Here is a 13,468-nt window from a genome sequence, read left to right as displayed (position 1 = left end):
CAAACTCTCCAGGATACTTTTCAGTGACTTTTCACAAAAATAACCCTGTTACGTTGTGCTTGCATCTGAGAGTATGACATTTCCTGCCAGCTGACTTAACGGTATGAGTGGGATGTTAAAAACACAGATATTAACTGGAGGAAGAAGTTACATATTTTCATACATGTGAAAATCTTGTTATTTTGTTGTTTTGTGTTTTTTTTGAGGAAAGATAACATTGAAACTCTTAATGAAGTTCCAATTTTCATAGAAGTAAAAAGTTTATTACAGCTGAATGCATTTAATTTTATTATAGATTTACCTTGTTTTAGAAAGTTCTTCATCCCATGTTTCTGATACCTTTCTGGTCCTTACTATGATTCCATGACCTTTGTTCACCTCTCCAGAAAGAGGCACTTTCAACTCAAACTTTCTTTGGATTTTTTTTTTTTAATCATGCATCTTCCTTTTTTATTTTTTAGCAAATATTTGATATGCAGGTAGAGTGATTTGGCATTTCCAGAGGTTTTGGATGAGAGTTCAGAGCCAGGATATGGGGCTATAGAGCAGAAATCTAAACCAGAACAGAAAAAGCAAAGAATTTCTTTTTCTATCCTGGCTCACTGCTGGAGCAGCTTGACTCTTTACATTGATATCTCAATGTATTTCTAAACAGAATATTCCCTGAGTGCAGTTATATGACATACTAGCTGCCCTGTTTTATGTACTTGATGGTACTACAGACAAATAGAACACTGAGGTTATGGGTGCCAGGTGGGGGGACAGTGAGGACGGCAGGTGATAACCTGTGAACAGGTGATAACCTGTCGTCCTCACTCCTTTTTTAGTTCCTCCACCTGATAAATTCCTTGCAGTTTTCACCTCGATGTGACAGGAAAGAGAGAGATATTTTTAAAGGTAGTCTTAAAATACTGCTTGGTTTGCGTCAGGGTTGCAGATTTGTGCCCTCACTGATGGCAGAACTGCACCTGCAGCTTAAAGTTACTTATTCTTTTTGACTTAATGTTAGCTGATCACTGTGCATGGCCAGCCTGTGCTGTTTTGCTCTGAGAACAGCTGTGGGGCACAGGAGGGAGGAAGTGGAGTGAATAGGTGGTGCTTGAGGATTTTATGGGAGATGTAGTCAGAAAAAACACTGAGGAGGTGGCAGTCAGCAAATGTAAGCGGATTCATAGGAGACAATTTCATTAGCTCAACTGTTAAGCTGTTGAAAGATTCAGCATCATTTTGATAGTGATTACTGTTATAAGCACCTGAGAATACTTAACCTAGACTCATAAAGAATGAAGAGGCAGTAGTTGAAACTTAGTTGTAGTTTACTTTTTGAGAGATGGAAAAAAAATTATCCCTTTTCATGTCATTCTAACATAAAAGCTGAACACTCAGAAGGACATCAGTAAAAAGAAGTGTGCCTCCATTATCTGAGTATGTTTTGTAATCTTGAGATCATAAAGGTGTAGTGTAGCAGTTTTTAACAGGGTTCTTATATTTTTATGGAGTAGTAAAGTATTATTCCAAAAGGCAACATGCAGATTATTTAGGTTTATTTCTCATTTTCCTCTATCACTCTCTGATGTGTCTTGGTATAGCGAGATGATCCTCCTTTTCAGACCCTGGGGAGCTGATCATTACTAGTGACAGTATTACTGCAGATGAGTTAATTGTTGATCTGGTATGGGAGGGTTATTTTGTTGTTACTTCTTCTCATGACCTTTAGAAAAGAGCCAGGTCAGCTATTTTTGTGTTCAGTGTTATTCTTTTGAAGTTCCTTGTACCAGTTTGCTCACTATTTAGATTTGGTCAGGCCAAGATTTTTGTTTTAGTGAATACTAAGTAAACACACATATCTAATTACTCTGGATTGCTAGACTTAAACTGGTGATACCAAGACACCTGTGAAGCTTATAGATGTTCACAGTCAAATCACTTTCTGTGTATACATAGTCTTTCAGGAGGCAAGATTTTTGGGGATGCCTTCACTTTATGTAGTGGTTTTTGCCTCATCTGGTCATATCCTGTTTCTGTGTAGTTTTTCGGTCTGTCAGTCAGAGGGCAGTGCCACCTCAGCTGAAATGGTGGTGACATACAGCCAGGTCACAGCAGAGCTCCACTTCCATGGGGGGACAACGTGGATCATCTCTCAACTTCTGCTCTGAATGTTTGAAATGAAATAAAATCAGTGTAACCAAATTGGAATGGATGGTTTTCTCTGTCTTCAGTATTTCTTTCATTGGGATTTAAAAATTAAATCCCTGAAAGTGAGTGTTTCTCCTTGTGGAGTACACAGCATAATCTGAAACAGATACCATGTTGTCTTTCTTGCTCTGTAGCTAGCTCCAGTGCCTTTGCTACTGCAGCAAAATACAGAACTAGAGAATAAATCTTATTGTTTTTATTGAGAATTAAGTAGAGAATAGTGGGTTTGTTTATTATTAAATTATTCATATTAAATTATCTGTACTGTAGATCTGAAGCAAGGTTGCACTTACGCCTTTGTGTAAATTGAGGTGGTCAGGGCACAGAGGGATCAAGTGCAGAAGTGCACGCAGCCTGTCTGTCCACATGTTTGGTAACAGAAAATACTACATTGGGTGTAATGGCATATAATATTAACCTGTTTAATAGCTACCAACCATTCTGAATACTTTTTGAAGAAAAATAAAAGTCTAGTTGTTTTAAAAAAAGGAAGAGTAATCACAGTATTTCTGTTTGCTGATTGAAAGATTTGGTAACATGAAATGATTTAATCTGGTGTAGTCACTTTCACATAAAATGTAACAGACAGTGGTAATAAACTGCTAACTGTGCAGCTTTTGGAAACAGAGGGAAGAGTGGTTGGTGGTAAGGAGAGGTCTGCTTTAACTGAAGAGGAAGATTGCAAGAGTAAACTGTAAAATGTACATTATATTTCAGTGCTACTATTTCGAGTGATTGTTCATGTTTGCCCGGGCACTTCATGTTTTGCCAGGTGTCACAGGGGCCATCAGCTGGAAAAGCTGACTCTGTTCACTGTTAGATAACTTTCTCTGTGCTGTAGCCTGTGTTTTTGATGTGCAGCTTTACTGAATGTCAGTAAACTTGCATGTTCAAAGTAAGAATTGTGTTTCAGAAGAAATGTGAACCAGGTGCAGTGGTCCTTGCTGGGAGGGGTGTCCAGGCAGGGCTGTCGGTGACACCCCAGTGCCTCTCTCAACCCCTCAGTGTGTCCAGCAAATACAGCCGTGTTCCTTGAGAATTGTAAAGTGATGTTGATATTGCTTCCGCTCAAATTGTGAACTCTTTTGGGAAGTTATTGATTTATTAATCTTACTTTTTAATTACATTTGTAATATTCTACTTTTGATCTTGCTCGAAGAAATCTAATGATCTAATAATGAATGGAAGTCTTTGGACTGTGTTTTATGACCCCATAGCAGTTTCGTGTGAACACATGGTGAATTAGTGTCTCCTTTCTGAAGAGTTTACCCCGTAACAAAATTAACATTCTGCCAAAACTAACGTAGTTCTTTAAGTAGAGCTTTTTATGTGCTGCCAAGAGTTTGAACTGAGGTACTGTGATAATGCCATTTTCTGTGATAGCACTAGGATGATACAATGGAGATATATAGTTCTGTCTGGTAACAGGAACTGAATGGTGGCATCTTCTAGAACAGGGTTGTCAAATGTAGTTACATTTATACAGTCCTGAAGTGTAACTACTCCTACATTTATACAGTCCTGAAATCACATTCAGTCCTTTGAAGGCAACTGTGAGGCTGATGGGGCCCCCAGTGAAAATTAGTTTGACAGCCCTGTTCTAGATAGTAGCCTGTTAGGGGTTTTTTTGAGTGCTGATCTTGATGATGTTGATGTTAGCATCTTCACAGAAGGTGGCAAGCTAAAATTTGCATTTTAAAAGTTACTCCTTTTCCTGGTGTGAGAAATACAGTTTGTTCTATCTACAAATAAATATACTTGCTTTCCAAGGACTAAGTATATATTTGAAAATTTCCAATCTTGTGTCTTAACAATTTGATTAAAATAATCCTAAAAAATTCAACCCTCTGTCAGAACTTTCTTGGATTCAAATTATTTTTATTCATTCTAAAGAAAAGAGGTCTTGAGTGCAAAAAGAACTTTCTTTTCAGATAGCAGAGTTATGAATCCTTTATTAGCTTGACAGGATCCAGAAGTTACTAATGTAAGGTTAAACTTCTGGATATATAACAAGCTATGGTAAAAGACTTGTAAAAATCACGTGGTTTCCACAGCAAAAGTCATCTTGTTTCTCCTATGTTGAGACAGTAGCTTGTATTTGCTAAAGCATGCTTTAAAAATATCACTTGCACACTAATAATTTTACAATCTCTGGCTAGCAGTGGCTTCTAAATAGTAAGATTAGAATTTCTTTTGTCCCTAATGTGTTTGATTCAGGGACTAAACCGCGCCAAACACAGTGCAGGGATGAACGGTATTTAGCTTTCTCATCAGTCTTCTAAACTGAAACTTGTAACTTGTATTATTTATTATTCACATTTTAACTGTGTTTAATATTACTTTCACTACTTGGCAAGAACAACAGTTCTGCGTTTTCTGTGTTAGTATAAACAATTTTACTGTTTCCATCTCATAAAAATTAATACCATGTTACAATTCTATATATACACAATAAAAATTTCTGTCTTTTGCCCTTGACTCCTTGGCCATCGTTTTTTGGCATGCTCATGCTTCTCCTTTTGTTATTGCAGTGTTTGACTTTTGGTTATATATGAGTTCTGCTTTTTCTCTATTCTTTGTAAATTCATGTTTTGTCCTCAAAATTATTTTTGTGAAGTCAGAGAGTGGGGGTGGGTGAGTTTCTTACTATTTTGAAGCAGGTCTATCTGGTCTTAATTGTAAGGTTGTGGTTTTTAGATTATTACCGAAGTGTTCTCACACACTTGCCATCTGTCACTTTGAGAGAAAAGTATTAATTTTTTCTCTTATTGGATTAGTTATATTTCAGATTTTTATTTCAGGTTTCTCTTAAAGAAGCAAATGTGCATGAATATTAGTAGTCTTCATTTGCATAGATATGTTTGTGCTGTCTTTTTATGAGTAACAATTGTAAACATCACTGGAATCTAAGCCACCACTAATTTTAAATTCTGTGATCCGCTCATGGTGGATGATCAATTTCTGTGGTTAATTTTGTGTCAAAATGGGCAAATTCTGTGAGACTCTCAAGTACGATGCTATTACTTTTGAGTTGGAAAAGTATCTAATGATTTCTAGAAATTCCAGAGATATTTTAGTGCTGGCAACCAAAGACACGCAGCATATGTAACACAATGTGTTATGATGGTGCAACTTTACTTCTCTCAGTTTTCCAGCACTTTGTGGTTGTGTAAGGAACCCGTCAGCCCTTTGCTAATGTAATTCTTCAGTAGGTAGTGACTACTTGCATCATCATCTGCTTCGTTTGACCAAAGAATTGTAAAGAATCAAGAAAATACAGTTGTCATTGTCTCCAAAACTAATTGCTACCGTTTTCCAGATTTTGCTCATTCAGTCGCTTGATAGTGATCTTTAACATTTTTGTCATATTATTGATACTAGATCATATGTGCAGTTATAAATAAGCAAACTTTTTTTTTCGTGCCTCAGTATTTGATTTGTTCTTAAGAACTCAAATATTCTCATTAACAAGCTAACATTTGTTTACTCATGAACTTCCTTTTTACTATTAGTCAAGTTATAAGACTAACTTTAAACTATATTTTTGGAGAAACTGGGTTTTCTTTTGGAATGGAAAGGAACCAAACTAGCTTGGTCTTGTTCCAAAGAGAGACTAGTGCTTTATTAAATGCTTCTGCTTCACACCCTATTTACTGATTTGAGGGGATGGGGCGGGAGATTAATTAAAAGAACTTGGCCACCTTTTTCTGATACTGATAGAGTAAGGATACTTGAGACCATTTGGACGGTTTTCTTCTTCTATTTTGCATATTTTTCTGTAAAGTTTATGGAAGACAGATACCGTTAAGTGCAACCCTTATAATTTTTCTGTTTCCAGTTGTTGCCCACTGGTGCCTGTATGGTAGTCCAAAGGAGTTTTTTAGTTTATTTACCTTTATGCAAGACTTAAGAAGAACTTTTCATGAAGGTTTTTTTTTTTATTGGGGGAAACGTAAGACTTGTGAGAGTGGGTTTCTTTCTTACGTCTCAGCCAAGTGGATCTAATCCTGCTCACTTACCAGACCATGCCATGGATACATACTGGACTGCTATGTGACCATGACATGTTTCTGGAGTAGCTGTTTTGCAGGATTTGGCGAAGAGTTTGTGAAGCTGTCCTCCAGCTGTAGGCTGGTGATGAAGCAGTGAGCTCCCCATGGGAAATACTGAGTTATATTTATTGCTTTTTGGTAATCTGTTTCAGTAACTGTTTTCCTGTGTCTGAGGCTGCTGCCACACAGAGCTAATGCTATAGGCTTGTGAATATAAATTCACTGGGAAAATGTTAAATACAGTTAATTAGAGCTAATTCTGTCTTACTTACATGATTGCAGCTACCTGTCTAGGTAGTCTTAGTGGGAAAATGCGAAAGTTGGAAAAACTTAGTAAGCCAGTGTAAATTAACTTTGTGTCATCACTGCATGTTCTTGATTAGGGAGATGGCTGCTGCAGCAGCAATCTGTTCTTGTCTTACAGTGATGTTGAGTAAAACACTCAGTGCCTGCTTCTTTTTCAGATAAATTTGAGATGATGTATTAGTATTATTTTTTTCCTAACTTATGAATTTAAATACAATTAATGAACATGCTGATAAATAAAATTAATCCTGTTACATGTAATTCATTCTTCCTTTCTAGATTTCTGTCTTAGTTCCTGTTTGTTTTTCTTTTATTTTTAAGAATTCAGAATTTCAGCTGGAGTGATTACTAAAAATAGTGATGTATGTAACAAGGCATTTCCCTTTCCTGGGAAACTGCATGATTCCTTTGCAAAATCAGAAAACTACATCTACTTGAAGCCTTGCAATTGGCAGATGGGGGTGGGGAGAGGGAAGACGAGAGGAAGAAGGATTTGGGGGAATGAAGTCCTTTTGAAAAAAAAAAAGGTAACACTGTACGAAGAGGAGATGACTGATTTCCTTAACTGATTTCTGTTAACTATTTGGCGCATTGACAACAATAAAAGTATTTAAGGAATTATTTCAAAACTTCTAAAATGTTACTTCTGTGTAAGCTGGAAGCTATCATACAGCAGCAGTATTAAATATATGATTGTTCATAAAATAGGATCTCTAAAAATAGTACTTTAATTTCTTTACTGGTTTCCTTTCACTTATATCATGTTTGTAAGGGAGTGGGAAAGCACTAAAAAAGTTTTCTGTTACCTTTCTTAGGTTTTCAGTACTTATTCAAATGAAGACTATGACAGACGTAATGAAGAAGTTGACCCTGTCGCAGCCTCAGCTGAGTATGAACTTGAGAAAAGAGTGGAAAAAATGGAAGTGTTTCCTGTGGAAATAGAAAAAGGTACAAATCGAACCTCGAACATTTGCAAGAGTTACTGTGCAGACCAAAATAAAACGATTTTGAACTGTATTTTCCTTGAATTTAGGTCTTGAATTTTTAGATGTGTGTTCAGGCTTTCATTTGTGGCTAGTTCTGTTGGCTTTAGTGAACAGGCCTCTACTAAATGCGAATTGTCATACTTAATTGAGGTTGGGAAGGCTACATTACTGAGTTACAGATCTGCACCAAAACATAAAAATCTTGGTAACTCCTTCAGTTATCATGAAGCTTTGACTCTGACAGACAGCTGTAACTACACAACAAAAAGCCTTGAAGTAGCATTTAGACAATATGTTGTAGTTGTCTTGGTGTCTTTTGGTTTGTTTGCTTTAGGGTTTTTTGGTGTTTGTTTTTATTAAGTGAATTTTCATGTACTTTGTGTGGCAGGACTTGGAATGCTTTGGAACAGCTCACTCCTGCTAAGTGTTACCTCTTGCATTATGTGGCTGATCTTAGATTTTTTGAATCCCTTAGGTGACAGTGGCCTGGGCATCAGTATTATTGGAATGGGAGTTGGTGCTGATCAGGGGCTAGAAAAACTAGGTATCTTTGTAAAAACAATAACAGATGGTGGAGCTGCTCAGAGAGATGGACGGTGAGTTTTTCATTGAATTAATTATGCTTTTTACAAATTTCTAACCAAGCTCAGTTGTTTTCATTGGTTATGCTAAGTACTGTGAATAAAAGTACAAAAACTGAATCCAGCTGAATAAATATTACACTTTTGGTTTATGTTAATGTTTTAAAACCAATTTTGTTTTATTTAATATAGGACATTTTTGCAAAATAAGTGTAGGTCTGCTTACGTCATATATGAGAAAAGCTCAGAATGTGCCCATGTGTAACAGTGCCACAAAATCATGGTGACATCCCAGAACAGCAGTGTGTAAATAGTATAAAAATATCAAGGCAAATACCATGTAAATTTTAATTGGTGATCTGCATAGTAACTGAGGATCAGGAGATGGTTTTTAAGCAACGAATTTCTCTGGACTCAGAATTTCTTATTATAAATACTAGTGAGTTTTAAGTTATACTTGACACGTCAAAAATCTGTCAAGCCAAAATATTTTTTTAACTGATGCCTAAGCTTTTATTTATTTTGCAGAATTCAAGTAAATGATCAGATTGTTGAGGTTGATGGCATAAGTCTAGTGGGAGTTACTCAGTTCTTTGCAGCAACTGTATTAAAAAACACCAAAGGCACAGTGAGGTATGTAAGTTTTCTATGAAGTAATACTTTCTTTTTCTCGTTTTTCATTAATAGATAATATAAAACCATAATCTGGAAGTATTACAAAGGTGTTGTTGAAGGTGACAGTATTCCAGACTTATTTCTTAAGTATATCTATTTTTTTTTTTTGCTGCAAGATAATTTATTTTTCTTTTGTAGGTTTCTGATTGGGAGAGAGAAGCCGGGGACTCAGAGTGAAGTAGCCCGGCTCATTAGTGAGACCTTAGAGCAAGAGAGATGTCTGTATGAGCAACACTATGTACATGATGATACAGAGCAGGTAAAACATCATACATACCTACATATTTTTAAAAGTACGTGATTACTACTAAATGCAATAACTCCTGTAAATTGAATGTGTTTTCAATCAAGTTGAAATAAAACAAAGGATAGAACAGGCAACTTGTTAAAAACAGAAAATACAAACTTCATACATTACTATTATCAAGGCACGTGATTATCACTACTTGCTATACTTCCAATTTATCAATAATCCAAAAGATACTTTAAAGTATCAGCTGTAGCTTGTTTTGTGCATGGCTTACTCAGCGCTTTTTTGTGGAATTTTGATGAAGGTGCTTGCAAGTCATCTTTAAAAGGTATCATAGGTATAAGAAACTAAAAAGGAATTGTAACTAGTTGAGACAAGTTTTGCAGCTGTTTTTATTCCTTGATTTTGTGCTTTTGTTATTGCTGCTACCAGAATGCCAAGTGTGTGTTACAGAATGTTGTCATTTTCCCTTCTTGTCAGGATGATGACTATGATGATGACGACGATACATATGAGTCACATTTACATGGAAAATCTGTAGAAGTTTTTGATCTTCCTGAAAACGAAGATATTGGTTTACCACTGGATATGGAGTCAGCACAGTCTCTTCTTAAATTTAAAGAGGTGTGGTAGCAGTTTCTTGAATATTTGTTGTGATGCACTGGGGAACATCTGAACCTTCATGTCCCTCTCATTGTGGTTTTGGGTTTGTTTTTCCCAACATCACCAGTAAAACTCTGGTAACTGTTCCTTGAAACATACATATTCTGTAATTTTCTGATCCCAGCTTCCCTATACATATTTGTATTAAAAGGGCCTTTGATTTAAATGAAATGTAAAAAAGCTGTTGGAAACAAGCATTGGAGCCCAACACCACCTCCCTCCTACTTATGGCATCCGAACATTGCATTGAATAGTTATGATGCTTCTCCTAGTTCTTCTTTGGCCTGTTGGCGTTTAGTTGCTGTATAGTAGAAAGGCTGTAGCTGTGGGGGGAGCATGGGGAGGACAAGTATGTCCATTCTGAATGGTCTCAAGCATTGTGGCTAGATGTTCTTCAGAAAGACAAGAAATACACATCTAATCTCTTGCTCTAATCCATGAGGTCTTCTGGGAAATCTCTGTGTACATAAAAGCATTTGATTCTGTAGATAGCATGGTTTTGGCTTGGAAGGTTTTTTATAGTGTATTTTTTGGAAGTAATGATTTTGTAAACCAAATAGAGTGTTCCAGACTGTGAATCCCAAGTTAACATAATTGGAAAATTGGGTTCCCTTTTCCCAAGGTTTTTATAAAGGAGTGTATTTGCTTCATTCAGGTCAGATATTTAAGTGGTGCGGTCTTTGGCATTTAAAGGTCTGTGTTTCTTTGTTTGATTTAAGTCCCCATCATTTTCATTCTGGATGAGAAAAATATACTGCAAAGAAACTTTCGCCAGATGCCGTTTGTGCATACATCAGCCTATTTTTATAAGGGATCGGTATTTTGCAGACTTCCCTAAGTTTGGTCACTTGATAACATTGATAATGTAGTTGAGCAAGTTGAAATTTTAGGCTATGAATCACCAGAGAACATTATATAGTTTTTTCCAGGTTTGGAAGCATAGTAGCAGGTTACAGCATCTTTTCCTAAGTGCTATATTTACTTGGGAAACAATTAAATTCTCTTTTAGCATTATTACTATGATGTTATTAACATAATCTAAATAAAGGATAGTAATGGATTCATTTGTTTTAATGTGCATTTGGTCCACTATGCCTTACAAAAAAAAAAAATTTAAAAAAATCCCCCCAGGGTTACAGATGGAAATTAAGATACAAGAAATAACTTATACTTGTCAAAAAAGGGTGCTTTTGCACACATGTGCTGTTTACTTAAGGTATGGTAGCAATGATCTTTACATTTGGCTTAGTGTAGCCCTTATCCATTTCTAATAATCCTGTGAAGATTTGTGGTGTACAGTACAAGGCCTAATTTTAAAACAAAGCCAGCATGTTTCTTTCTGAGTGCTGCTAAGTGTGAATATTTAGTAGTGTTAAATTTTTACTTGATTCTGTGTACCCATTATCATCGTAAATGCGTTGCTGCCTTTTCATTCTACTGGCACATTGAGACATTACTGTAACATTCTCACCTTTCTTAATGTATAAACAACAACGTGGGATTTTTAACTATATGTAGTCATGTATTGACTCTTTTTTTCTAGCAAATAGAATACCATGGAACTTTTGGGGGTTTATTTTAACTCTCTTTTTAATAAAAGCTCATGATCACTTCTCTTGTAACTGTCAAAGAATTAAGTTGACTTTATGCTACTATAAAAATGGTTTGAGGAAGAAGAGAATCATGGACAAATACTTCAAACTTGTATTTCAAGTGTCATTTTGGGTGTGCTTATACATTTGTTTGTTTGTTTCAGCTGCAATTAAAACATGCAGTAACAATAGCTGAAGTGAATCAACTGAAGGAGAAAGTAAGTTTTCAAGGAATCTTATTTGGTGGTGGGTTTCTTTAAATTTTATTTCTACCTATGAATTTTACAAAGAAAAGGCTGAATGCAGAAGGCAGCAATTTGTTTTGGGCATCAGGCTTTGTGTACTCTGTGTTACGCTGGACAGGCAGTTCTAAGCTGAAGAGCTGTGCTCAAATTTAAAAAAAGCACACACACAAAAAAAATCCACCGCTACCATGAAAAAAGCAACCCCAAAATCCCCCTCTGCCATTATAGAATGAATGCTTCGATATTACTGGTTAGACTAGAACTGAACACAGTGAAGTACTGTATGAAGCAAGCTCCTAAACAAATGCAAGAGCATTTTATTTTCAATGGATGGAACTTGTATTAAATTAGAGCATAGATTTGGCACTTACAGGCAATGGTTTGTGGCTGACTTCCTGTTACCAGAAAGTTATTTCTGTTACCTTGAGTCCCCTCTTTCCCTCCTCAAATTTCTGACCTGCTCTGGGGAAATAATTTTTTCCAGCTTTTCGTTGGTGAGGATTGTTTCAACACTTCATCTTTTTCTGAGAAAGAGTTTCTTGTTCTTTTTGCTGCTTTTTTCCACTGATGGAGATCTGTATGTGGCCTTTTTCTAGAAGTGTTTGTTGGACTTCTAAAAAAGCTTTGAAAATATTGGTGTTAGTACAATTTACTGCCCCATTTTTAATTCAAGAAATTCTTGGTCCTTTCAATGTCTTTGTTCCATCAGCAGGTGATCTTAACTGGCTTAAAAAGCAGTGATTTCCTCAGCGTAAATGATGTCTCCAAAGGAGGAGTCGTGGACAAACTAAGCAGTATCCTGCCTGCTCACTTCTCCAATGCCTGGAGAACTTCACATGTTAACATTCCCTTTTATAATGCAGCTGCTGTCAAGCTGAAGGGGCCCCATCCTTTTCCTTTGTTGAAGGGTTGTTTGGCGTTTTTGTACATTAGCCCCAGGAAAGCAAACCATGGGTATATCATAATTTATTAGGAAGACCAATGTCTTACAAACAACTGGTCTCATTAGCTTTATTGAACAAGCTGTTGGTAACAAAGTAGTAGGACTTGTACAGGCTTGTCTTGTACAGGTTAAAGATTCTGTATCTCCTGTTGCCTTTGAAGGTAATTGAAGTAGCCCTCTCCAGTGGTATTAAGAGATGGTAAGATCTTGAACAAGTCAACGTAATCTAACAATAAAGGTCTTACTCATTTTATCTCTTTAAAAATAAGCAATACTATTGAGGAAGTAGTCAAAGACTCTTGAGTTCAAGTTCTAAACTTACTCTGATTAGCAAGGGTTAGAAGAGTTTATATGATTTCTTTAAAAGTTCAGTGTCTTCTTTTAATATGACTCATAAGTATTTAATTTTTATTAGCTGTTCTCTACTTAAACACATATGAACAACTGTTTTTTTAATTTCATCTTTTAGTTTAGATTAATTTCTGAAGTATTAATCTTTTCAGTTAAAAATTGCTGAAGCGGAAAAAAACGAATGGAAACTGAGTCGAGCCCAACTTCAGCAAAACTTAGATGAAAGCAAAGAGAAAATTAAAAAGTTAGAGACCTACTGGTTGGAGGCACAGAGTTTATGCAAAACAGTAAATGAGCATCTTAAAGAAACTCAAGAACAATGTGATGCTCTTGAAAAGAAATACAGCAAGGCCAAGAAATTGGTTAAAGATTACCAACAAAAGTAAGTAACACCAGGTCTCTCTTTCTTGCTTGTATGTTTTGTACGTTATGGGAAAAACTTACAACAATACCTAGGTTTAGAATTTACTTAACAGACTTTCTTTTAATTTGTCGGAGTTTAAGGAAGCAGTGGGCTATGCATGCTGAATACTACATACTTTAAATCACTGCCTTCTGGAAAGGTTCTCCAAAAATGTTGTTGCTGCTTTTGATTCTAAACTTAGGAAAAGTGATTCAATATTTCAAT

The 13,468-nt window shown here is 36.0% G+C and overlaps 1 protein-coding gene across 6 annotated transcripts in view; it reads left to right on the top strand.

Annotated features, from left to right (window-relative positions):
• Nucleotides 1-13,468, top strand: part of LOC136102964 (neurabin-1-like) — a 41,640-nt gene that overhangs the window by 6,884 nt on the left and 21,288 nt on the right. For all 6 annotated transcript variants that reach the window (XR_011740000.1, XM_065840614.2, XM_065840611.2 and 3 more), the window contains exons 3-9: nt 7,370-7,502; nt 8,016-8,136; nt 8,650-8,754; nt 8,935-9,055; nt 9,527-9,670; nt 11,466-11,519; nt 12,993-13,222. Coding sequence is in view for 5 of the 6 variants with exons in the window: in XM_065840614.2 (XP_065696686.1) it covers nt 7,370-7,502; nt 8,016-8,136; nt 8,650-8,754; nt 8,935-9,055; nt 9,527-9,670; nt 11,466-11,519; nt 12,993-13,222 (908 nt within the window). In the remaining variant the exon portion in view is untranslated. The remainder of the gene's footprint in view (nt 1-7,369; nt 7,503-8,015; nt 8,137-8,649; nt 8,755-8,934; nt 9,056-9,526; nt 9,671-11,465; nt 11,520-12,992; nt 13,223-13,468) is intronic.

The sequence above is a fragment of the Patagioenas fasciata genome, chromosome 7 (assembly GCF_037038585.1).
Source record: "Patagioenas fasciata isolate bPatFas1 chromosome 7, bPatFas1.hap1, whole genome shotgun sequence".
NCBI lineage: Eukaryota > Metazoa > Chordata > Aves > Columbiformes > Columbidae > Patagioenas > Patagioenas fasciata.
The sequence above is the reverse complement of the archived record's forward strand: the minus strand, read 5'-3'. Positions and strand labels throughout refer to the sequence as shown.